The sequence below is a fragment of the Vombatus ursinus genome, unplaced genomic scaffold (genome assembly GCF_900497805.2).
Source record: "Vombatus ursinus unplaced genomic scaffold, bare-nosed wombat genome assembly UNPS02010284.1, whole genome shotgun sequence".
Classification (NCBI taxonomy): Eukaryota; Metazoa; Chordata; class Mammalia; order Diprotodontia; family Vombatidae; genus Vombatus; species Vombatus ursinus.
In genome coordinates this window covers 6,630,776-6,656,618 of record NW_020950062.1, presented here as the reverse complement: position 1 = coordinate 6,656,618, position 25,843 = coordinate 6,630,776, and the positions used below count along the sequence as shown (strand labels likewise).

The 25,843-nt window shown below is 40.1% G+C and overlaps 1 protein-coding gene across 1 annotated transcript in view; it reads right to left on the bottom strand.

Annotated features, from left to right (window-relative positions):
- Nucleotides 1-380: 380 nt before the first annotated feature.
- SAMD12 (sterile alpha motif domain containing 12) overlaps nucleotides 381-25,843 on the bottom strand; it is a 509,235-nt gene continuing 483,772 nt past the window's right edge. The window contains exon 5 of the mRNA XM_027854048.1: nucleotides 381-3,342. Within this exon, the coding sequence (XP_027709849.1) occupies nucleotides 3,320-3,342 (23 nt within the window). The 3' untranslated portion in view covers nucleotides 381-3,319. The remainder of the gene's footprint in view (nucleotides 3,343-25,843) is intronic.

The following is a 25,843-nucleotide window of genomic DNA, read 5'->3' as shown; positions in this document are numbered from 1 at the left end:
CTTTGAAAGGAAAAATAATTGCCCTAAAGTTATCCAGATGACAGAGGCAGGTTTTGAACCCGGGTTCTCTGTCACTAAATCCAATGTTGCTTCAACTAGGTCCATTTCACACTTGAAGTTATCCTTGAATTTATTATGCTGTGCTTTCCAAACCATCCCTGGGAGTCACTGAAACAGAACAACCATCTGAAAAAAAGTAGTTCAGCTATTTCCATGAATGATAAGTGCTTGGCACTAATACATGCTTAGAAAAGCTATCTGGAGTCCTTCTCTTGGTTAACTGTCTTCTCACAAATGTCAACTCAACAGTGCTCTAACTAGCTCTTTTTACTTGAAACAAGTTGGGAGACTTTTGAAAAAAGCAATGGAAGAAAGCTTGCTTGTTTTTAATGGATTTATGAGCATTTATATTCTTGAAAAAATTTTTTTCCTTTGTTTATTCCAAGCAGTGACAATAAGACTTTAATCTGGGAAATGAACTGATCTCAATGTTCAGACTATACTTCCCCAAAGCCAAAAGGCTAGACAATATGCCAGTAGCCTTTAATTTGTTCCATGGGATAGAAGCAAGAGACCAAATATGGTTGCTAGTAGACAATTTTCTCAGGGATTCTAGGAGGAGCTCCATAGGCACCAGATTGCCACAATATCTTGAGAACCCGGCAGTCTTTCTTTGCAAAGACTATGTGGAGTCCAAACCCTGTGTTATATTGTTGTATCATACCAAATGTATGGAGATATATATATATATATATATATATATATATATATGTATATACCCATATGGGTGGGATGGAGTGGAATTATGGGAAAGAGGTATGAATAGTATTTATCATAAGGACAGGAAACACAAAACTGGAAGCAAGATGAAAACTGGGAGTGGGAAGAGCTGAGAATAAGGCATGGATGGAATTGATGGATTTATTCTACCACCTCTCACCTCTGTGGTACATGATGTGCCATGCTGCCTTAGGTCAGGTGGCTATCGATTGGATGTGCAAGGTATGTTATGAATACTTGATGTGCTCCCCAGGGGTGGGATGGGGGGAGTTGGGGTTGTATAAAGAATCAACAGGAGAAGCAGCAGGAGAGAATAAACAGATTGAAGTGAATTAGCCCTACTTGCATGACCCAATGGTGACAGCTTGGGAAGTGGGGTAGGGATACTGCTAAAAGCCTGGAATTATACCCCAGAGCAGGAGTGGAGAATCTGTGGCTTTGAGGTGACATGTGGTCCTCTAGGGCCTCAAATGCCACCCTTTGACTGGACCCTTTGGCAGAATTCTGTGCAATTTGGATTCAAAAGATTGCACTTGAGGACCCAGAGGGCCACATGTAGCCTCAACATTCCCCACCCCTGCCCTAGAGTAAAGGATAAAGAATTCAAGTCAGCTTTTCTCAAAGCCACTCCAACAAATCTCTTTTGGGGCTGCAGTGATATTTTCTTCTTTTGGTATTTACTTGGGGAATAGCTGGGGAATGATTAGGGTAGAGGAGAAAGAGAACCTGTAGGATCTTAGGTGTTATTTCTCAGTAGGTTCCTTTCTCTAGCACTCTCTTGATAAACTTATGTTTATCCATCCTTCCCTCTGACTCACTGGAGTTTCAAGAGGAACTCTGTCCCCTTTACTGGGAGTTTTCAACAGAGGCACAATGAGCTAAACCCATTCAAAGACCTGGAAAGATGGTCAACTGGATGAAAGCTATGTGTCTGAAGATATTTCTAGATGCTCAACTTGGGGAAGATCCCAGTCAATTACAAGTTATCGCATGTGATTTTAAAGAAGTCACTTTCTAGGCTTCACAAGCTAGGCCTGGGATGGTGAGGACTCAACCCTTGGAGATAAACTTTACTGGACTCGACTCAGTTCAAATAGTGGTATTAGGTTTGGGAAACCAAATTTGGATCACCTAAGTAGGACTGGTCCACGTGGGCTCTGACACGTCAAGAGGAACTAAGGATAGAAATCACTGGGTTTTGTTATAATAAAACTGAAAAAATTTCCCCAAAATATTGATGGTAAAATAACAGAAAGAGGACTAACTGGGAGATGATTAGAAGTTGTCTATGGGAAAAGAAATCCTACTGGGGACTGACATCCATATTCTTCTTGTGGGATACAGTTTGGTCACTTGCTTTGTGTTTTTTGCCTTAGAAGGTTCCACCTATGATGCTATGAGTCTGTTAGGCTCATAACATGTCATTAAACCATGTTCACATTCCTAATAGGATATAATATTGTGAACTTTCCCACTGAGATTACAGAACTGTTGTAATGGTACCTATGATTCTTTCCAGAACATTTTATAGCAAGCAAGAGCCATGACATCACCAAATTCTCTTGCCTTTACTACTCACTGACCCATGGTTGTTGATGAAAATGGAATCCCTCTCCCTGTTTTCAAGATCTCTGCTTCTATTGATTAGAAGAAAGTTTATAGTGGCACAAAGATAAGTATGTTTATATTTGTGGGCAACATGAGGGCATCTAAGTATAAGAAAATCATAGGTAATGGCATAATCACCATGATCCACCTACTACCCCCATGCTTATCTCTTCCTGGCTCAAATCAAGACAGTTGTTCAATAACATGTTATAAGATGAAATCTAACAGTACCAAGACCATATCTACACCCAGGTACCACAAACCATGAAGGATATGTAAATAGTGGAGTTTGTCTGGGACAATCTCAGCCTAGAAATAGAACAAGATTTTGGGGAAAAAAAGAAAAAAGAACACCTTGGTTTTTTTTTTCTTCACATATACAGAACGTGCTAATTCTTCTGTGTAGAGCTCACCTATAAAGTGCTTAATAATTGAATGGAATACCTTTAGACGGCATAACTAACAGATACGAGACATGTTTACATTCCTATCAGGGTGTAATATTGTGAACATTTCCACTGAGATCGCAGAACTGTTGTAATGGTTCCTAAAACATCATGCCATCTGCATACATAATAAAATAATCCAGTAGTTGCCATGCTAAAATGGGACTTCTAGTGAAGGGCACAGAGAGTCCCCTGAAGGGAACTCAAGTTATGCACAGTGATGAAAACTGGAAGCAATTTCCCAGCTAATGGTCTGTCAATGACCACTTGGAACAAATTAGCACTGGAGATGATGTGCCACATTTTAAATCCATGGCAAACTAGGATTTTCCCAAACCCATCATCTTGACTGAGTAGTTGGAGCTCAGTTAATCTTTCAATTCTCCAAGGTCGTCTTGTGGCACTGCCGTTCTTTCGGCTTTTCATGAGGGAGAGGCCACTTTCATATCAACTGGCAGGACAGCAGCTTTAGAGGCTAATCATGATTACGGAGAACCCTCTGTTGAGGCTGTAAAAGAAACGAAAAAAAAAATCAGGAAAGTCATTTATTTCACATGGTACAAATCCACACATTTCCAGGATGTAAAATGTTGTTGTTATCCTGTTCAAACGCAGGTGCCTCGAGCCCCGGGTGAAGGCAGCTCAACACTAGAATGGGGTCTCTGACAGATACTGTCTATAAAATCTTCCCTGGAGAGCTGTAAGAATAGGGGAGATACCCATCTTACTGAGGGGAGGCAGGCTGTATTCCCTGGAAGCAAGGGGATGGACTAGCTCAACCCTGAGAGTCACATCCAATTCTGTGATTCTTTCCATTAATAAATCTATTGGAAGGAGATCAGATTGGGACAGGCAGTAGGGATGTGTTTCTTTGCACAGTTTAATTGGGTTTTCCTACCAGAGGGCAGGTACTGTCATTCAAAGGAATACCCTCCAAGTGATACGTATAACTGGGAGAAAAGAAGCCCCCTGCCAAAGCTTCTCAGCTTGCTCTTACATCCACTGCTACTTCAGTTATAATCATTTTAGTCATACAACAGTAACTTCTAACTCATTTTTAAAACAATTTCTGTTTTGTTTTGATACCACTATAATTTGTGAATATTCCTCACTAAAGCCAAACAGAGCTCTCCTTTGAAACAAACAAACTGTAACAGAAACAACCACATAGTGGCAACATCTGCAGGTGTACTCAACATTCTGTCCCTGTACTCCCCTGCCTGCCTTGCTCAGATTGAAGGGCATATAATTGTCTCTTCTTTGGGACCACAAAGAAAGACTTTCTGAATTACTTCTGCTTCCTTTTAGTGTGCTTTTCTTTTATATTGTGTGTCACTGTGCATATTGTTCTCCTGATTTTACTTTGTATCAGTTCAGAGACATCTTCTCTTGTTTTTCTGGTTCCTTAGCAATCAATCAATAAACATTTATTAAGTACTATTATATTAAGCACAGTCCTAAGTGCTGAAGATACAAAAAGAGACAAAAAACAGTCCCTTCCCTCAAGGAGCTTACAGGGGGTGGGGGAGAGCATGAAAACACATATATGCAGAGCAAGCTATATACATAGGATAAATAGGAAATAATTAACAGAGGGAAGGCACTAGAATTATGAGGGGTTGTGGAAGCCTTCAAGTAAAAGAAGGGATTTTAGTTGGGAATTGAAAGAAGCCAAGGAGGTCAGCAGGCAGAGTGGAAGAGGGAGAACACTCTAGGGATAGTGGACAGCCAGATAAAGTGCCTGGAGCCGAGAGAGAGGGTCTCCTTTGAGAAATAGCCAGAAGGACAGTGTCATTGGATCTCAGAGTATATGTAGGGGAGTAAAATGTAAGAAAGGTAGGAGGGGGCTAGGTTATAAAGAGCTTTGAATGCCAAACAGAGCATTTTGTATTTGAATCTGGAAGTGATTAGGAAATACTGGAGTTAATATTGAATAGAGGAGGGGATGATATGATCAGATCTATGCTTTAGCAAAATCTCTTTAGTGGCCAAATGGAGAAAGACTTCAGGCAGGAAGACCCATGAGCGGGCTATTGTAATAATCCAGGCATGAGCTGATTAAGGCCTGCACTAGAGTGGTGGTAGTGTTAGAGGAGAGAAGGAGGTGTATTGGAGAGATGTAACAAAGGTGAAATTGATAGGTCTTGGCAATAGCTTGAATATGGGGGATGAGAGATGGTGAGGAATCCAGGATGATTCCTAGGGGACTAGAAGGATGGTGTTAACCTTCTACAGTAATAGAGAAGATAGGAGAGGGGAAGAGTTTAGGGGGAAAGATGATAGATTCCAGTTTGGACATAATGAGTTTAAGATGTCTACCCAGTTCAAAATGTCTAGAAGGAAGCTGGAGATGAGAGATGAAGGTTAGTAGAGAATTTGGGGCAGGATAGGTAGATTTCAGAGTCTTCAGCATAGAGATGGTTATTAAATCAATAGTCATTTATTTTTGTCCACTAATGTTTCATTAATTGATCAATTACAGTTTGTCCTGCTATTTCCAAATTAATGGGCACTTATTGTGTTTTTGGTCCTCTGCTACCACAAAAAGTGCTGCTGTGAATATTTTGGCAGATATATGGCAGCCCTCTCTGTCTGCTTTTGACCTCTCTTGGGGTATATGCCCAATAGTAAGACTAGCACTTTACTCTTAACAAAGGGAAGGTCATTCCCTGCTTCTGTCTGGGTGGCACTTCCTGGATTCCTTGGTTTTTCTTTCTGATCAGTCAGTCAATATGTATTTATAAATCATCAACTATGTGCTCAGCCTTGGGCTAGATACTGTGGGGGTGGCAGAAAAAACAAAACAAACAAAACCTAAGACATAATATGATCTCTGTCCTTGAGAAACAGTTGAGTAGCCAAGACTCGCACAAGACATAAAAAAAAACACAAGTTAAAACAACATACAGTATCTCTATCACCAGCACCAAATAACAAGATCTTGTACAAAGAATATGCTTAAAAAACTCTTTAAAAAAAATTGAATTGAATTGTGGCTATCTAGAACCCTCAGGGTATGTTTTTATAAATAGTCCAGTTTTCTGGATGGTTAAGGATTCACCTTCTCAAAGCCAAACAACTTGTAGAGTTTTAACCCTTTTTGTATTGAAATGCTTCTAAACAACACACCATTTAATCTCTCCCTGATGACTCTGGGGCATCATATAATTGTATGTGGTAAAATTGTATTGCACAATGTTGGAAGATTGGTACTGTAGATGAGGTGGCTGAGACTGAGAGTGGAAATGACTTTCCTAAGGTCACAGTAACATCTCTGGGCTGTGTGGTGGCACAGAATGTCCTGGGTCTTGCCTGGTCCTGTGGAATGTTGGCAAGTTGCAGGGGTGGAGAACCCACCCTGTTGCTGATTGAGCCATGGAGCATTCGGCTGACCCCTCCCCCCCCATCCCCCCTTGGTTCTTGGAAACAGAATCCTGTACCAAAAGTTGCCCTCAGGATGAAGTGCCGGCCAGCCACCCTGACATAACTGGCCATATTACTGGGACTCCTTGGGGGAAGGGGCTACATGGAAACAGCGCACACTGAAAAAAGTTAACTGGGTTTTTTTCTGAAAGAGGCATCATAAAAGAATTGGAAATTGACGGGACGCCCATCGATTGGGGAATAGCTGAGTGAGTTGTGGTATGTGATTATGATGTGTGATATAAGAAATGACAAACAGGATAGTTTCAGAAAAACCTGGAAAGACCTATATGAACTAATGCAAAGTGAAGTGAGCAGAACCAGGAGAACATTGTACACAGTAATAGCAATACTGTAATGTTGATCAACTGTGAAAGACTTAGACAATTCCAAAGGACCTGGGGTGAAAAATGCTACATATCTCCACAGAGACAGAACTGATAAACTCTGATTACAGATTGAAGTACACTTTTTAAAACTTTATTTTTCTTGCTTTTAAAAAAATAACATGGCTAATATGGAAATAAGTTTTACATTACTTCATATGTATAATCGATATTATATTGCTTGCCTTCTCAATGGATGGGGGAGGGGAAAGAATTTAGAACTCAAAATTAAAAAAAGAATGGTAAGAATAAATTAAAGATAAGCAATTTATAATAATTAATAAATAATATAATAAATAATAAAAGAAATATTAAAAATAAAAGAGGCATAATGTCATTCCATAGTACTGTCACATTACATTGATAACTGCCTTGCTGGCTTAATGATTTGAGGGTTCATTTGTAACATTATTTCTTGTCTAGACTAGTTTAAAAAAATATTTCCTAAAGGAAATATGTTAGCAAGGATGGAATCTTCTCTTCATATTACCTGAACCCAACTGAGGCACATCTGGCAATGTGTTAAGTAGCTTCTTCTCTGTGGTTACTTGTAGATCATTTTTCCTTAGACTTTAATGAGCCATCAAGGCACTCTGGTTACCATCATACCAATGGACCAGTTGGGTCTTGTCAGACCACTTTATGGGGCTGAATAGCTATAGATGGTCTGCTTTATATACGACAGGTCTGTAACAGTAGAACCCAATAGGTTCTTACCAGATAGCAACACTGATCATTCGATACCTCTAATGGCTTCCTTTTTCTTTACATAGACAATCAGACAGTAATACTTTGTCCCAAGGGAGGCCTTATTCCTACAATTATGCTTTGGGTATAATTTCAGGAGGAACCCCCTCTATTTCTCAAATTTCTCCCTTCAGCTTTTAACAAGTGTTGAAACATTTGCCAAACTGGCCCACTTGTTTTTGGCAGGTGATATTTCCACCTCCAATCTTTGCGCCTTCCCACAGTCTATCTGTCCCCCATAACTAGAACGTTCTCCTTCCTCACTTCCACCTCTTAAAATTCCTAGTTTCCTTCAAGGCTTAGCTGAAATATCACTTCTATGAGAGGCCTTTCTTATTTCTCCTAGTTGTTAGTACCCTCTCCTGAAAATAATTGTATTTAGAAAGAAGTAAGTCTGAGTTCAAATCTAACCTCAGATACATATGAGTCGTGTGACCTGGGCAAGTCACTTAACATCTGTATGCCTCAGTTTCCCCATCTGTAAAATGAGGATAATAATAATACTTATCTCCCAGGGTTGTTGTGAGGATCAAATGAGATAATATTTGTAAGGCACTTAGCACAGTGCCTGGCACATAGCAAGCATTATGTAAATGTTAGCAGTCATCATCTAAGCCAGGGGTTCTGAACCTTTTTTGTGTCATGTTCCCCTCTAGCAGTTTGGTGAAGCCTATGATCTCCTTGAGATAATGTCTTTAAATACATAAAATGAAATGTGTAGGATTATAAAGAAAATTTAAAAATAACATAATAGTTACTAAATCTTTTTTAAAAAGTTTATGGACCCCAGGTTAAGAACTTCTGTTTCATTTTTTGACTTTGTATCCCCAAAGCCTTGCACAGCATTTAGCATGCAATGGAGACTTAAGAACTGCTTTTTGGACTGCACCTCTGATACCATTGGTATAGGAAACTCTCAATGAGGAATTGTCCTTCCATCAACGGAAACCTCCACATTATCTGCCTTAGGCATTGACAGGTTAAGTGACTTGTCCAGGATTACATAGCCAGCACGGATCATAGGCAGAAACCTGAACTCAGATCTTTCTGATTTGGAAGCCAGCTTGCTATCTGCTCTACCATGCTGAGTATTTTAAACTCAAGAATCAGCTACTGTATCTTGAGTTGAAAAAAACTCTTGATTCTTCATCCTGGCCTTTATGTAACCATGAGTTCTTCAAATTTTTTTCTTATAGAAAAAATTTGATTTTTGTTCCAATGAACAAAAAATTGATTTCTCCCTATTCCCTCTCCATGAGGGGAAGAGATGTTGGAGAAAAACAAAACCTTTGTAATAAATCTGTATTGACAAGTAAAACAAATTCCTACATGTGCTAATGTGACTTTGAGTTCTGAAAGGCTAATGTTAATTCTATTGGTTATGGGGCATTGGATAGAGTGCTCCGCCTGCAGTCAGGAAAACCCAAGTTCAAATCCTGCCTCAGACACTGTGTGAGCCTGGGCAGGTCACTTATGTCTGTTTGCCTCAGTTTCTGCATCTGTAAAATGAACTGGAGAAGGAAATGGCAAACCACTACAATATCTTTGCTAAGAAAACCTCAAATGGGGTTACAAAGAGACACATATGACTGAAATGACTGAGCAACAAATGTTAGTTCTGACAGGTTCTTCCTTCATGGAAAGGCTCTGAATATAGTTTTGGCCACAAGACTGCTGACCTAGGCAGGATCAATCCCCCCCCCCCCCCCCAAATTACAGAGGGCTTTATTATCAGCAGATTAACCAGGTTTGGAAGGAAAAGGCTTAAAATGGCAAAGGAGGGTGGGAGGGGGAATGACCCACAGAAGAAAAATAATTTACATTAAAGAGACAGGGCAGAGGATAGCAGGAAGGCATTGGGTACTTAAGGACACCAGTAAGGGACATGATAGAGTGTGGGAAAAAAACACCAGAAAGGCGAGGCTGGGGGTGCCAAACCCAAGCTTTATTTACAATGGGCTCAGTATTGAAGGCAGAAGAAGAAGAACCCTAAGTATCCTCTGGGGGGACCAGAGAGCGAACACCTTCCATGGATTTGAGGAGAAATCTCTATTTAGGGATAAAGCTTGACTGCTACAAAAACAGGAATGGCACATAAGTGCTTTATACATGTTTGTTGAATAGAATGAAGTGCTCCATCCTCCACATTTATCTCTGCTTTGATTATGTTTTGTTCTAAAAGCTGCTTAATTCTGGCTCCTGGACCTTGTTATAAATGGACATTTTCATCTTATTGGGTGTGGGAGAAGAGGAATATTTTGATGGAATTGCAGGAGGTATCTCCTTACTGATGACTAGTTCCTCCAATTGCAGAGGCTTCCCTCAGAAATAGCTCTTGGTCCACGTAAGTAGGAAAATCTTTTTGTTTCTGTCTTTTGGTACAAACACTGTTCAAATAGCCTTTGTACCATTTGGAGACTGGAGGTTCAGTTTTTTTTAATGAGAACCCAGCATTCCTGCTTATTCCTTGCATGGATTCAATCACTCTGATCACCAGCACAGTGGTTCCATTGATAGGTATTTTTTTATTTTATTTTTGCTTTGGGCCTGATAAATGGGCTTGGGGTTTTGATTTGCTTTGTTTGTCTTTTTCAGTTCTAGGCACAGGTAACAGAGCTCCTGGACCTGAGAGCAACTGCCGTGGCTACTTTGGAGGCAGGATTCCAGGATGGATGTTGCTGCCAGAACCACATGGAAGCTCTGAGAAGCCAGGGTGCTGAGACTCAGGCCCTTTGGAACTTTGTGGGACTATGTTACATAGGAACTGAGTTAAGATGTGACTTTAATCCCCCTTCACTCCCCTGACACTGAGGTGGCGTAAGAGAGAATCATGTTCCTCAGGTGTTGGGGAGGAGTGTGTTTGTGTGTTTTTGCTATGATTGTTTTTCAATTGTTAAAGTTGTGTCTGACTCTTTGTGACTCATTTTGGGATTTTTCTTGGCAAAGATACTGGAGTGGTTTGTCATTTCCTTTTACAGATGAGAAACTGGGGCAAACAGGGTTAAGTGACTTGCCCAGGTTCACACAGTTAGTAAGTGTCTGAGGCTGGATTTGAACTCAGGAAGATGAGTCTTCCTGATTCCAAGCCCAGTGCTCTGTCCACTGTGCCATCTACCTGTCTTTGAGGTAAATATTCCTTTGTAAAAGCCACTCTGACTGCTATATGGTTAAATGGAACTGGGATTCAGGGAATCCCTAAAATTGAGGAAGTACAATTATTCAGGGCTTGAGTCAATGGCAGAGAATAGATCCTCATCATTCTCATTTAAGGGGACTAGAGATCTGTGGAGGAGAGGTGAAATGTAACAGCCCTGGCTTTCAGGCAATGTGGTTAATGTGGATCAGAGTAATCATGGTTATATATGGATTTAAAAAACATTATTCTGAAAAGGGGTCCATAATAAACAATGCTAAGTAGCACTTTTATAGCATGTTCCAGTTCGCAGGGTCTTTCACATAGTTCAATCAATCCATAAGGTTACCAGAATGCCAAAGGGGTCCATGGTGCAAAAACGATTAAGAACTCCTATTCTGAATTATATAATTTGAAGGAACCACAAAGAGAAAGCAGAATTCTTAGAGCTCAAGCCTTTTCTTTAACCTCTAACCAGATGAATTTCCTGAAGCCTCCTTGTACATTCACTTCAGCAAAACTGTTCCTTTCTCCCCTGGACCTGTCCTGGGCTCTCCTTCCTCCATGCCTCTGCTTTTGCTAGGACTGTCTTCTTCTACTACTCCAGTAGGTTTTTTACCCCTTTAATTCTGCCTTTCTTGATCTCCCAGGTACAAATCTTCTACTCTGAACCTCACATAGAACTGTGGGGGAGTAAATTTCTAGTGATTGTAGATGATGATGATGACTGATGCTGCTGCTACTACTACCAACTCACAGTACCTAGTGCTGAAAGTACTTTCTCCACAATGGCACAGAGAAATAGGCCAGTCAGCTGTATTCCTCTCAGTTTACTGAGGAGGAAACTGGGATTCAAAGGAGGTAAGAGACTTGCCCCAAGGTCATTTAACTAGTAAGCTGGCTCTGAGAGCCAGGATAGGGACTCAGGTCTCCCATCTTTAGGTCAAGTGCTCCTCCTATTAGAATGACTATAAGATTTATGGGGACAGCTAGGTGGCACAGTAGATAGAGTACCAGGCCTGGAGTCAGGAGGACTCATCTTCCAGAGTTCTAATCTGGTTTCAGACACTTACTAGCTGCATGACCCTAGGCAAGCTGCTTAACCCTGTTGGCCTCAGTTTCCCCATCTGTAAAATGAGCTGGAGAAGGAAATGGCAAACCACTCCAGTATCTTTGCCAAGAAAATCCCAAATAGAGTCACAAAGAGTCAGATATGACTGAAAAATGCCTGACCAACAAAATAAAACCAACAGAATCAGGGATCCAGGCTTTTTCATATTAGACTTTATGTGTCCCAGACAACTTTCAAATACCATAGATAGCAAAGAAGGCTACAAAGAGTCTGCATTACTCTAGGAAGTTCCTCATTGGGAGTTCCTTTACTGATGAAATCACAGGTCCAATCTATATCTTTCAGACTTTGAGGAGCTAAAAGAATAAAGTTTGACACCTTCTCTACAATTTATGGACTTAGAAATTTGCCTGGGGGGGGGGCATTGGGAGGTTAAGTGACTTGCCTAAGGTTATACAGCCAGGGTATGTCAAAGACAGGACTTGAACCCAGATATCCATAAATCTATATTCACGTTTCTGCATCTTTTTCTTTCCCCTACCACCCAGCACAGTACATTATACATAAAACACATTTAATAAACATTTGTGAAATCAACAAAAAGCTAGTCAAAGCAACATTAAGAGTAATCTCTACTTCTGGGCTTCTCCGGATAATGCAGGCATACCTCATTTTATTGAGCTTTTGCTTCATTGTGCTTCACAGATGACTGTTTTTGTTTTTGTTTTTGCTGTTGTTATTTTTGTTTTACAAATTGAAGGTTTGTGGCGACCCTGCTTTGAATAAGTCTATCCCTGCCATTTTTCCAACAGCATATGCTCACATTATATCTCTGTGTCACATTTTGGTAATTCTTGCAATACTTCAAACTTTTTCATCATTTTTAATCTGTTACGGTGATCTGTGATCAGTGATCTTTGAAGTTACTATTGTAATTGTTTTGGGGCTCAATGAACTGTGCCCAAATAAGATGGCAAATGTAATCTATAAATGCTGTGTGTGTTCTGACTCTTCTGCCAAATCAGTAGCTCCCCTGTCTCTTTCCCTATCCTCAGTCTCTCTATTCCCTGAGACCCACAATATTGAAGAATATTATATAAACTTGGTTGATAAAGCAGTGGCAGGGTTTGAGAGGACTAATTCCAATTTTGAAAGAAGTTCTACTGTGGGTAAAATGCTATCAAACAGCATTGCAGGCTAGAGAGAAATCTTTCAAGAAAGGGAGACTCAATTGATGTGCAAATTTCATTGTTGTCTGATTTTAAGAAATTACAATAACCATCCCAACGTAACCACCATCCTGATTGGTCAGCAGCCATTAACATTGTGAGAGATGATGATCACTCAGATATGAATCCTCCTCAAAGGGTTAATAGTTTTTGTTAATAGTTCTCACAAAGGGTACCAATTAGGAGATCACTGGTCATTTGGAGAGAGATAAGGTCAGAAGCCAGATAGTAAGAAGAATGGGAGGAGAGAAATTGGAGGCACTTGTTTGTAGATAGCCTTCTAATTGTATTGTTGAAACACACTCCCTTCTGAACTTGTCAAAACCCCCTCAGACCCTGTTTTTAAGCACATAGCAGAAATAATAGAACAGCCCTACCCCCAACCTAAAACCCATGCAAGACTTCCCTCTGGGCAAACTTGTGTACTCTGTTGCTGGGGAAGATTTCCATGAATAGATTGTGCCCCCTGAAGCCCAGCCAATGGGACAAGGGGAAGGGGGTTTTGGGAGGAGGAACTTGCGTTAGGATATAAATAAGCCTTGCTTTCTGCCATTAGGGCGATGGGTACTGGTATGCGTCCTCCTTGGCCAGCGCCATTAGGGTGACCAGGAGTGGTACCCTTTCTCATGAGAAAGCAATAAACTCCTTTCTGCTTTCAAGGTAACTAAGTCTTTGTTTTGAATTTGAGTAGTGGTCTCTGTCCCACACAACATCAAGGCAAGACCCTCCACCAGCAAAAAGATTACAACTCACTGAAGGCTCAGATGATGGCTAGGATTTTCTAGGAACAAAGTTTTTTTTTTAAATTAAGGTGTGTACATTTTTCTTTAGATATAATACTATTGCACACTGAATAGACTACAGTATGGTGTAAACATAACTTCTATATGCACTAGTGAACCAAAAAATTTGTGTGACTTACTTTATTGCTATATTCGCTTTATTGTGGTGGTCTGGAACTGAACCTGCAATATCTCCTAGGTATGCCTATAATAGCTAGCATCCATATAGAACTTCAAGGTTTACAAAACACTTTGCATATATGATTTCATTTGAGCCTTACAACAATTCTGGGAGGCAAGTGCTATTACCACCTTCTTTTGCATATGAGAAAACTAAGACAGAGATTATATGACTTGTCTGGATTTGAACAGCTAATAAGCATATGAGGTAGGATTTGAACTCATGTCTTCCTGAATCTAAGACTAGTGCTCTATTCATTGAATCACCTGGCTTCCAATTAACAAAAGAAGTAAGAGACAGTTTAGTATAAGCAAAGGCAACACTAGAACACTTGAAAGGCAGGAAGATGCTCATTCTTAGGGCAGAAGCGAACCTCACATAGGGCTGGGAATGAGATCCGGAGCTCAGTTTCCAGCTTTGCTACTTTCCTTTCCAGTCCAGCATGGCGCTCAAATGGTGTCTTTTGGGAAGAAGAAAGAAATATGGTATAGACTCAGCATCAGCCCATAGGGTCCAAACAAAGATAGACCTTTCCATTTTGTGGGAACAGCTCTGTGCATTCTATTGAGAAGGATGGGAGGAAGGTATCCTTAGCATTCAACAGTCTGTCAAGCAACTGGAGTTTTAGGTCACAGGGGTAGGCCTCAAATGATACATGACTGGCTATAAAAATTTACATCATTTTGAGAAGCACATTCTGAAAGCTTGAGGTATAGCCTAGCCAATAAGTCTACGGGTCGAAAAGTTAGCTTTCTGGGTCCCATCAGCAAAGTCAGGAATAATGCTGGCTATCCACCTTCCCTTCAGGGAGCTATGAAGGCTGGTGGGATGTTCATCAACAGCTTAGTGAGCCCTGAAGAGAAGATGCTATAAATCTGGAGAAATAGGCTGGTTCAGTGAATGTTACTATTACACTGATATTTCAGACTTCTAAAATCTTCATCTTTTCCATGGCTGGAGGGTGACAGCTCCTTTGTTCCCACATACCTTAGTCCAGTGGTTCTCAAACTATTTGTACTCAGGACTCCTTTATACTCTTAAAAATTATTGAGGACTGTCCAAATAATTTTTGTTTACTGTGGGTTGTGTCTATCAGTATTTACTGTATTAGAAATTAAAATGTCTTTTTATTATTATGAAAATAGTTTTGACCACTCAGAGCCCTTGAAAGAGATCCCTGGACCACACTTTGAGAACCATTCCTCTCGTCTAAGTTGATACAAATAGGGATTCGATCTTGTGGTATAATTGGTGTAGGAAATTCTCAGATGAGGAAACTCTCTCTACCAGTGAAGACGGACTCCTTTTCTGCCACTTAAGAGTTTTCTTAAGTACTGAGAGTTTAACTGAATTGTCAAGGGTCACACAGGGACTTCACTGAAAGTGGAATGGAACCTGGATCTTCTTAGCTCTATCTATCTACTGTGCTAACATATCATTTAAAAAAAAAATCAGCTACAAAATAGCAAGAAACCACAGTGCTGCTTGTCTATACAGGAGAGATGTTCCATTTTCTATACAACTATTCTCTTCAACTCATCTCTTGTTCATTTTATTTGATTTTATATTTAATGTAATCAAAACCTGGTAATAAGTCATTTCTAGTTTAAAAAAGACACAACATATAGCTCTATGAATCAAAATGGCATTTGGACAGGCAAGCTAAATTAATGAATTAATAGATATGGAATTAGATAGGATGGAGTTGAGGACGACTTAGGCACAAATAAACCCGAACCCTGCTACCAAACTCATAGCAGATATACAGGATGACTAGCTTGGTTCTCTTAGTCCCAGTAGCATCCCTTTACACATCACCATTATCTTTTGGGGTCCGTGTTCCATGATGGTATGATCAAGGAATTGGTGGGAGTCCTTGATTATGTGATTAAGGAGTCTACTGCTACAAGCAAGATGGGAACAAAGACAGCAGAAGGCTGGTGTCCAGCAATTCTAAGCCACTTTATACCTATGGACCAGTTTGAAATTTACAGACTACTCCAGCAGTGAACTGGAAGCCAATATTTTTAGTTCTGAATCTACAGATTCTAATGTTACATCTGGAAGGACCATTGGAGGCCAACTAGTCTAACCTCCTCTTCTGATAGGAGGAAACTGAGGCCCAGCAATAAGTCACTACACCAAAGTCTGTGGGTAGTAAGTGGCAGATATGGGATTCAAATTCATGCCCTTTAACTCCATATCCAACAATTTTGTTTCCTATATTCAAGATTTTGTTTTTAATATTTATCATGATGTTCAACCAATAAGCATTTTAAAACATCTCTTATACCAGGTACTCTGCTAGGTGCTGGGGATTCAAATAAAAAAAAATCCTTACTCTGAAGGAGTTAATATTCCATAGATAAGAACAGACTTGTTTTGGAACTAAATGAGAATGTCAATATTTTAGATGCATTTTAGGATCCAGGCTATTTGCTAGTTTGGTAGAATAAGACAGTAAAGCCACAAGCTAAGTTTGTCCATAATTCATACTTGTGTCAGACTTTAAGGTAGAAAGCCATAGCTTACAAAATACTAGAATATAATATATAACGTTCTCTTGGTTCTGCTCATTTTGCTCTTCATTATTTCGTGCAAGTCTACCCATGTTTTTCTAAGATCATAGAGCTCGCCATTTCTTATAGCCAGTATACAGTAACAACAATATTGTTCTAAGAACAACTCTGAACATTATTTTGACTATTATAAATATCCAAATTAACTACAAAGGACATTTGAAGGAAGATGCTATCTGTATCCAGAGAAAGAACTGATAAATAGAAGTATACATAGAATGGTTTTACATATATGTGTGTGTGTGTTTGTGTGTGTGTGTCTATCTGTTTAATGATAACCATCTTTAGGGCAGGGAGGAAGAAGGGACAAGCAAAAGGGAAAAAAAAGAAAAAAGAAAGTTACACGATAATTTTATTATATATTTAAAAGGAATTGCAAGTCATACAGTATAGATTTGCAGTTCCATGTACAATTGTCCTTTTTTTCTCTATTCTACTATGTTATGTAAATGCTTGTTTTATTTCTTAAGTTCAGAATAAAATAAATAAAAAACAAAACAAAATACTAAAATACAAAGATGGCTAGTCACCTGTGGTCTAAAAATCCAAAGTGCCCAAACTATGGCCAACCAAAATTTCACTTTAACCCCAGAGTAATCAGATTCACTTTTCCAAGGAGATAAACCTGACATCTCTTGGCACCATGGTATGAGTGGTGGTGACCCTGAATCCTTACTAGCCAAGAACAAGCTCTGGAATGTGAGACCATCTCAAGCTGGAAGGGCTTTAATGAAACTTCCCACTAAAGTTATATAGGTGACATGTAAGCTGCACCAGTATGGGGAGTACTTGTATGGATGACATGAGAGATCTTTCAAGTGCTAAAGTTTAAGTATAGCATTTAAACCAACTCCTTTCTACCATCTTTAAGCTTCCTACACTTGTCACCCTTCCATGCACTCAATAACCCAGCTACACTGGTCTAGTTGTGGTCCCTCACACATGCCATTCTATCTCCTTTTTTCATGCCTTAGAACTAGCTGCTCCTTCTACCTGGAATGCTCCCTTTCCTCGCTACTGCACCCTGGCTTCCTTCCAGACTTGGTGCATATCCCATCTCAGCAGGAGGCCCTTCCTGGTCCCTCCAACTGCTACTGCCTTCCCCTTTGAGATTACCTCCTATCAACCTTGCATGTACCTTGCAGATACCTTATTTACCCATTATCTCCCCCATTAGATAATATGTGCTTTTTGAGACCAGGGACTATTGTTTCTTTATAATCCTAGCACTTAGTGCCCGACACACAGAAAGTCCTTAATAAATGCTTGTTGACTGACTAAAATTAAGATTGGTCAATCAATAAGTATTTATTGATCATCTATTATGTGCTTAATTACAGTGTAAGTATTGTGTATGTTATGTGTAGAGAAGAATAGGAGGAGAAATATTCCTTACCTTTGAGGGCCTTAAGATTCTATTGGGGAGATAAGATGTCCTTGCAAGAAAGAACTAGCAAAAATGCATGAATGTATGTGAATATGGTAAAATGCTAAATATAGATTAATAATTATTGGTGTCCAGATAAGATCAACATTATTATTTTTTTTTGTATTATCAGCAAAGGCTACAGGGAGGAGATAGAACATCAGCTAGGCCTTAAAGGATGTGGGAAGATCCTTGTGTGAGCCCCATGGCTTTCCTCTAATGAGGAAATCTGGATCAGAGATGCCAGGTGAGTCAGCCTCTGAACTGTATCAACATTTTTGATGAGCCAGGATCCCTCTATGGAGAGATGACATCTGTGGAACGGGATTTTCCGGAAAATGATAAGATTTGCTTAGTTACAATAATATGCTACCCAATCTACACCATGTGAGGAGGAGATTATACATCTTCATGAGAAGACATATAGAAGGCCAGATGCTCTCAGTTGGGAGTCATTTGTACATCCAATTAGTCAGTGGTAACTGCAGCTGCCCTGATATACACTGGACAGAGGAAAGGGAATTCTATTCCAGTGATCAAGTCAACATTTTGAAGTCATTAAAATGTCTGAGACACTCACCATTAGGCAATTCTAGAATCCCCGATTCCTCCCTAGGGCAATGTTCCCTCTATTTGCCCAAATAAGGCTGAATTTTATGAGGTAATATCTTAATAGATTTTAAAGCTTAATCTAATGAACTAGAAATCCCTTTCCACCACCCCAAAGTTAATTTTCTTGGCAGATTAAATAGTTGGTTTTGATGTATAAAGTTTTAATTTTTCTCATTTTCTGTTTCTGATCTTTTAGATTAAGGGTTTCAAACCAATGGCCAGTTCCTCCTCCCAATCCTAAAACATATTATTCATTCCTCTTAATTGTTTTGTTTTCCAGAACATATAATCAGATTTGTAAGCCTTTGTAAAAAGAAACAAAAGTTTAAATAGTACCAGTCCAAGAAGATGAGTGTTATAAATTTAAAACAAATGTGAAATTTGAGTTAGAGGTCCCTGTCTAATATCACTTAGAACTTTAAAGATGGAAGAGACCTTACAGATCGTCTGGTTCAATCTTCTAATTTTACAGGGGAGTAGTTGGACGGTTGAGTGCCTAGAAGCAGGTAAAGTGTAAAAGTAGGAGGGGGCCAAGTTGAGAAGAGCTTTAAAAAACCAGAGGATTTTGTATTTGATCCTGGTGGGCATGGGGAGCCACGAGTTTACGGAGTAGGAGTGAGAGGCATAGTCAGATCTGTGCTTTAGGAAAATCACTTTGGCAGCGGAGTGGAAGCTGGAGATTGTAGTAGGGGAGATCGGAGGCAGGGAAACCAACCAGAAGATTATCAGAATGGTAGAGGTGAGAGAGAGAGCACCAGATTTGCCTCTAGCCCAGACTCTAAAGCCATCATTGAAGGGAGAAATCATTGGGAAGAAGGGGCCCATCTTCCTTATTTACCACAACTACCACCACCACCAACTGCTGACCAGTTAGTGGCAACTGCCACTAAGAGGCAGATGGGTACAGAAGCCCTGGGACTGGCAGCATTTACTGCCACCCCCTCCCTGCTCCAAGTCCACTAGTCCTGCTTCCATCCCATCCCTCATAGCCTCATCCAGGGAAGTAACTCCTGTGAAGAAGGTGCCGGCCATTCCTACCAACTGTCAACCAACAGGGTAGACAATCCGCCTAAATGAAGCAACAGGGCACCCTTAGGAAGAGTAGGGGGTAGCATGTGCCAGGTAAATCAAACCACCACCACCACCACCACCACTTTGATCACCATTTCCCCTCAGATTCTGATGGAAATAGCCCAAGATCATGAACCCAAGAGTCTTTGGATTTCAGCTCAGTTCCCTTGGCCATCATCCTGGAGATGACAAGTTGTGATGTAGGTTTTACAGTCATAGTTACTGAAGATCCAGAAAGGAAAATTCTTGCTGTGAACATCCTTGGACACTGTTAAATGGTCCAAAATCAGAAATGGATATGATTTTATCAGTAGATACGACATTAAATAAGAAGCATTACCATCTGCTTTGCCTCTGTAGTCTAAGAACCATGGACAGCTGAAAATCTTCCTTGTGTGTTGTTTTCCCAATTAGAATGTAAGCTCCTTGAGAGCAGGGACTGCCTCACTTTTCTGTTTATACCACCAGCCTTAGCACATAGTTTTACACATAATAAGTATTTAATAAATGCTTCATTCATTCATTCACAGTATGGTAGGATGGTGGCACTGTGAGAACACACATATGTACCATTATTGTGAAGCAGAAGGGAGGAGAAAGAGAAACCAGAAAAGGACTGGTCAGGCAGTTAGACCCCAAAGGAAGTAGTGATAATGTACCCACAGGAGGAGAGAGTATCAAGGAGAGAATGACCAGTAATATCAAATGCTGCAGAAAGTTCAAGGAAAATGATTGGAGTTTTGGTAATGTGGTTTTGGTAAATTATAAGCCCATGTTTGACCTTGGAGAGAAAAGTTTCAGTAGAACACTGGGGATTGAAGACAGATTACAGATGGCTGAGGAATCAGTAGGTGATGAAGAAGCAGGGTCGGTGAATACAACCTACTTTATTTTTTTTCTCTTCTCATTATTATCAGTAAAGGGAAGGAGTGATATAGGAAAATAGTTGGAAGGGATAGCAGGATCAAGAGAAAGTTTTTAGGCTGGGGGTAGTAGAAGGAAAGAAGCCAATGCTGGAGGGAGCGTTTGGAAGGGAAGGAGAGGAGAGGAGAGGAGAGGAGAGAGACAGACACACACAGAGAGAGAGAGAGAGAGAGAGAGAGACAGAGAGACAGAGAGAGACAGAGACAGAGACAGAGATATAGAAGCAGAGACACAGAGACAGAGAGACTGAAGATAAAAGAGAAAGAATAATTTAGTGGAACAAGTAGACTGAAAGACATGGGATCCAAGGCCTTATTGGCTAACGCCAATACTTTTCCTCTCCCACTGGAAAATATTTAATAATTCATTTCCTTTAAAGCTTTTTAATGATTCCTGAGAATTATGCTTTCTGCTCTCTGCACAAAAGAAGGAACAGGGATGTAAACAGGTATACCTATCTTGTATTCTGTGTGCAAGGCCTCCAAAAGCAAGACTATCTTTTGTTTGGTTCACTGTCCAGGACACTGTAAGCTGGATAAATGTTGATATATAATAATGATGATAAAGATGAATTTCATAATAGAGCAAGGCCCCGAAAGAGGGAAAAAGGAAGTTTAAAAAACTTGTTCCCTCTATTTAAATCTCTCATTGGTTTTCTTTTTCTTGTGTGTGTTTATGTGTGGCAAGTTATTTATTTTAAATTTAATCCTGGGAAGCCTTATTTTATCGTATATTCCCCATCATGGTCATCCCCTCAGCCTTCTGCTTTGCGCTGTTAAATGATAATTAGGAGAAGCTTTATAAACATTATGAAGTGCAAAAGATTATCCTGTTTACATAAACCTCTCTGAGATGGTAAAACTGCACCACAGGCTCATGAGAAGAGGATTCTTTTGTTCCTGGCATTTTCACCTTGGGGTGTTTCTATCAGGGATCAGAAGCCAGCTGGAAGACAACTTCCCAGACTTAGTGTGGATTCTTGTCCTTTCAGTTGGAACAGGGGAAAAAGAAAATTACTCACACATTCCAGAGAATTAAAAAAAAAAAGACTCAGCTCAAATGGAGCTCCCCAGAAAAATTTCTGAGGGTGGGACTTAACTTTTGTCTGAACTGGATTACCAGCCTTCATTCAGAATGGAGCATACAGTCAGTTAATGAGGTTTGGGGAATCCTCCCAAAGCTGGTGCTTACTAATTTCCATTCAGGAAAAAGTTACAAGGCTTGGGTGTCTTAATGATAACAGATAATTTCTCAGTGTTGGCAAAGGTACAAAGCAAGCTGCTATGAAATTGTGGATGGGGCTATTTCTTTTGTATACGAGGTTCCCCCTCAAAGAATCTACTTGGCATGAGTTGCGAACCTGCTTGGGGACCCTCGTGATTAATTGCTTAAGTTGGCTGGTGGCCACCACTGGGAGCCTGTAGTTTACCAAGCTTGATGCAGAGTTATGGAGCTGAAGGTTTAATGGGACTTCAGGTAATATAGCCCAGATGTTTGAGGCTGTGACATTTAAAATTATACAGCATGCAAACCTGCAGAGTTTATGCCTTGTTTATCTCTTGCTTAGTAGAGCTCCCTGCTCCCATCTTCTAAACTGTACTGAGGGAGGGGCTCTGTACATAGGATCATGCAGGCTCTGTAAAATACTACAGCTCTCTCTTTACCCCAAATCTTCTCAAGGACAAGTTAGTGAAACACTCAGGCCTCTGGCAGGCATGTGAACCCCCTCTCCACTGCCCTGGCTCCTTAGAGATCACTTTTCAGTTAAGAATCGTTCATTAACACCACTCTCACCAATACTTCCCATTTGGGCTATACTTTAACTTCCAAATTGTTTCTACAGATTTTATCCTAACAACAATTCAGGAGAAGCAGGTGGGGCAGGTGTTATTATGAACATCTTATGAATGGGGAACTTGAGATTCAAAAAGGGTTAACGATTCACTGAGCCAAGGTAATAAGGGAGTTTTGCTAAATCCTAGGTCAGTGTTATTTTTATGTCACATGTGAGAAAGTGGAGATGAATTAGTGATATTTATTTAAGTTCATTTTTATGTAGTTGCTTTATAATTTACAACAAACTAGTAGGGTAAGGTGGCATAAGCAATCATCCCTATTTTATAGATGAGGAAACTGAGTTCTTGATAGGTACAGTGGAGAGTTGGTGTCATGGACGGCAAAGAGTAATGTATTTATTTGGAGGCAGAGGACCTGGGCTCAATTTTCAGCCTTGCTAATTCTCATCAGTAAAGTGGAGATGATAATAGCACCTACCTCACAAGATGGTTGTGAGAATCAAAAGAAGTGATAACATTTAAATTGGTTTACAAACCTTAAATTGATACAAATGCTAGTTTCATCTTCATCATCATTATCATCATCTTCTTCATCATCGATATTATTATTGACCTATGTGATCTCAAGAAAGTCACTTCAACTCTCTAGGTTTCGGATTCCTTATTTGTAAAAATAAGTGAGTTTGAATGAGATGATTTCTAAGGTCCTTCCAGCTCTAAATCTTATGATCTTAAGATTGAGTAATTCCACTTTAGTCACACAGACTAGTTAATGGAAGGTCAGGTTAAAAGTCACCACAGGATCACTTCCTGGCCTTTTGGATAAGATCACATGTAAAGGTCTCCATGGAGGTCATTTAAGTCTAACTTCCTTGTATTACAGATGGAATAATTGTGACTCAAAGGTTTTAAGTGACTTGCCCTGGCTTTCTTAAGAGTCAGCTCAGGCACCACCACTTCCAAGAGGCACCTCTAGGTTTCCATAGGTCACCCTCTAAGATTACCCACCATTCATTCTGAATTATCCTGTATGTTCCTCATAGGGTCGATATAAACTGTAAAGTAGCTACATAAAATGTGAGCTCACATTAGTGTTACTCATTCATCTCTTTTTTTCTCAAATGGGGCATTAAAATAGCAACGAACTAATATTTAATGAGCCACTTGCCTTCTTACCTCCTCTCTCACTCTGAACCATTAACCTTTTCTGGGTCTCAGTTTCCCCATTTATAAGATGCTGCTAACAACATCTGCTCCATCTGCTTCTCCTGGATTGCTGTTAGGATAAAATCTATGGAAGCAATAAAGTGTGGTATAAATTGGAGATAGCAGTGTGTAAATGACACTATTCTTGATTGAAAAGTGTTCCCTGAGGGATGGGGAGTGGGTAGGGAGACACAGGCCTACCATGGGCTTATGCACACTAGAATGTAGATCGGGGAGGGGAGGGACTGTTTCTGCTGCTTCTATGTATCCCTAATGCTTAGCGGTGCCTGGGACATACTGAGTGTTTAATAAATGTTTGTTGATTAACTACCCAAAGTCACACAGCTAGTTTAGTAATAGAGCTAGGCACATTATTTCAAAAAATTCAACAAATATTTATTGAGTGCCAGGCAGGATGCTAGACACCATATGAGGTGCTGGGGATGCAGAGATTAAAAAAAAAAAAAACCAAAACAAAACAAACAAAAGACCCTAGCACATTTCTTGTCCTCAAACAACTTACTTTCTACAGGATATTTTAACTCTTAAGCTACTGTTTTTCTAGCATACCCCATGGTCAGCCTTTCTAACTCTCTACCCAAATCCTGATATGGCCTCCTGCATCCTTGATTCCCCAGTGCCTGAGAAGGCAGCTCTCAGTTCCCTAACAACATGGAGTTGGCGAATAACCTCTTGTACTTACATGGGTGAATCACTCCCCCTTGGCCAGGGGTGGCCAGGGAACCTCTACATCTCTGAAGCCAACCTCACATTCTTTCCCTTCTCTCTAGATGAGGGGTTTTCAACCTGAGGTTTGAAAACTTGTTTTTAATAAGTTTATAATTGCATTTCAATATAATTCAATTTCTTTGTAATCTTAAATATTTTATTTTATGCAATTAAAACATTATTCTGAGGAGTCCAGATTCCTGAGGCTTTACCAGATTGCCAAAGGAGTACAGGATATAAAAAATGTTAACAACTCTTTCCAACTGGGTAGTGAAACTCTCATCAAGAATTGTGGTGCTGAATGTTCTTCTGAAGAATATTCTCATTTCTCTCAAATAGCCATCCTACTTGTAGGTGGTGTAATGAGTTCAGGTTTTCTACTGGGAGATAGAAATCTCTCACCTAACTGGACCTTGCCTATATATTTTTTTTAATTCATGAGGCAGTTAGGTGACGGGGAGTATAGAGTTTTGAACCTGGAGTCAGGTTGTCTTGAGTTCAAATCTAACCTCTCCGTGCCTAAGTTTCCTTATCTGTAAAGTGGGGATGATAATGTCCCCTACCACCCAGGGTTGGTGTGAGGATCAAATGAGATATCTGTAAAGTGCTCTGCAAACTTTAAAGTGCCATATAAATTCTAGCTATTATTTATTTATTTTAAATTATTATTCTGAGAAGGGACCAGAGACTTCACTAGGCTGCCAAAGGAGTCTATGACACAAAAAAGTAAAGAGCCCTTTCTCCAGGGGAAGTGAAGGGAAAGCTCATCTCTTTTGTCCCTTCAGAATTAGAGAAGGTGTCTGGGAGAGGTCCTCTCCATAAGAGAGGGAATCCCACCTTAGCTACACCACTGTCATAACACAGTCGAATGCCAGCATGGACACCAGGGAGGGAGGAAGGGGAAGGAACAAGCCAGTCAGAAATGTCATCTTAGAAATCTAGCTCCCACTCCCACCCCATGTGCCAAAGACTGGTTCAGGTTGGGTCTTCAAATAACAATTGGGGGTGAGTTTACTAGCAGCACCGCTCCCGTGTTAGAGGGCTTCTTTCAAATTATTCTCGTTTAGGAGAATTCACTACGATTATTTAGCATTTATGTGGCCCCTTGTAAACCACTCTGCAAACACAAGCTTTAAAAAAAAATTTTTTTTTTAGCTGTTCCTCATAGCAGTCTTTGGAGGGAAATTGCTGGGGTTATATCAAAAAGGAACTAGGGAAAATGGTTGAATCTGCTTTAAAGTCAGAGATCCTAAAGATTATTATTAGTAGCAGTCCATGTTTCATGCTACTGTGGTCTGGTGGAGAGAAGGTACAGCTATAGCTAGCTGCCACTGTCTTATGGGTCAGGTTGGATAAGGTAAGGAGAATCATCACTGTGACAACTTTCCTCCGATTTTTCAGACATAATGCCCACAGTGAGGAAGCACTGAGCCCTAGGGCAGTGAAAGAGCACTGAGAAGGTCTTGGGTCTCCTCTGCTCCTTGTTATTTTAAAGGAGGTTTATATTTCAGAAACTTAAGAGACAGTAATTATCTTCCATGACCTCCAAGCCCTTTGCAGACATCATCTCATTAATCCTCACTGCTTCTCTGTGCGGGACTTATTCTGGAACATTAAAGGAAGCAGGGGTGGAGCCAAGCATAGAAGCCAGGTCTCCTGATTCCCAGTCCTGTGTCCACCCTACAGCAACCGTCCTTTAACGTGAGACTGGAG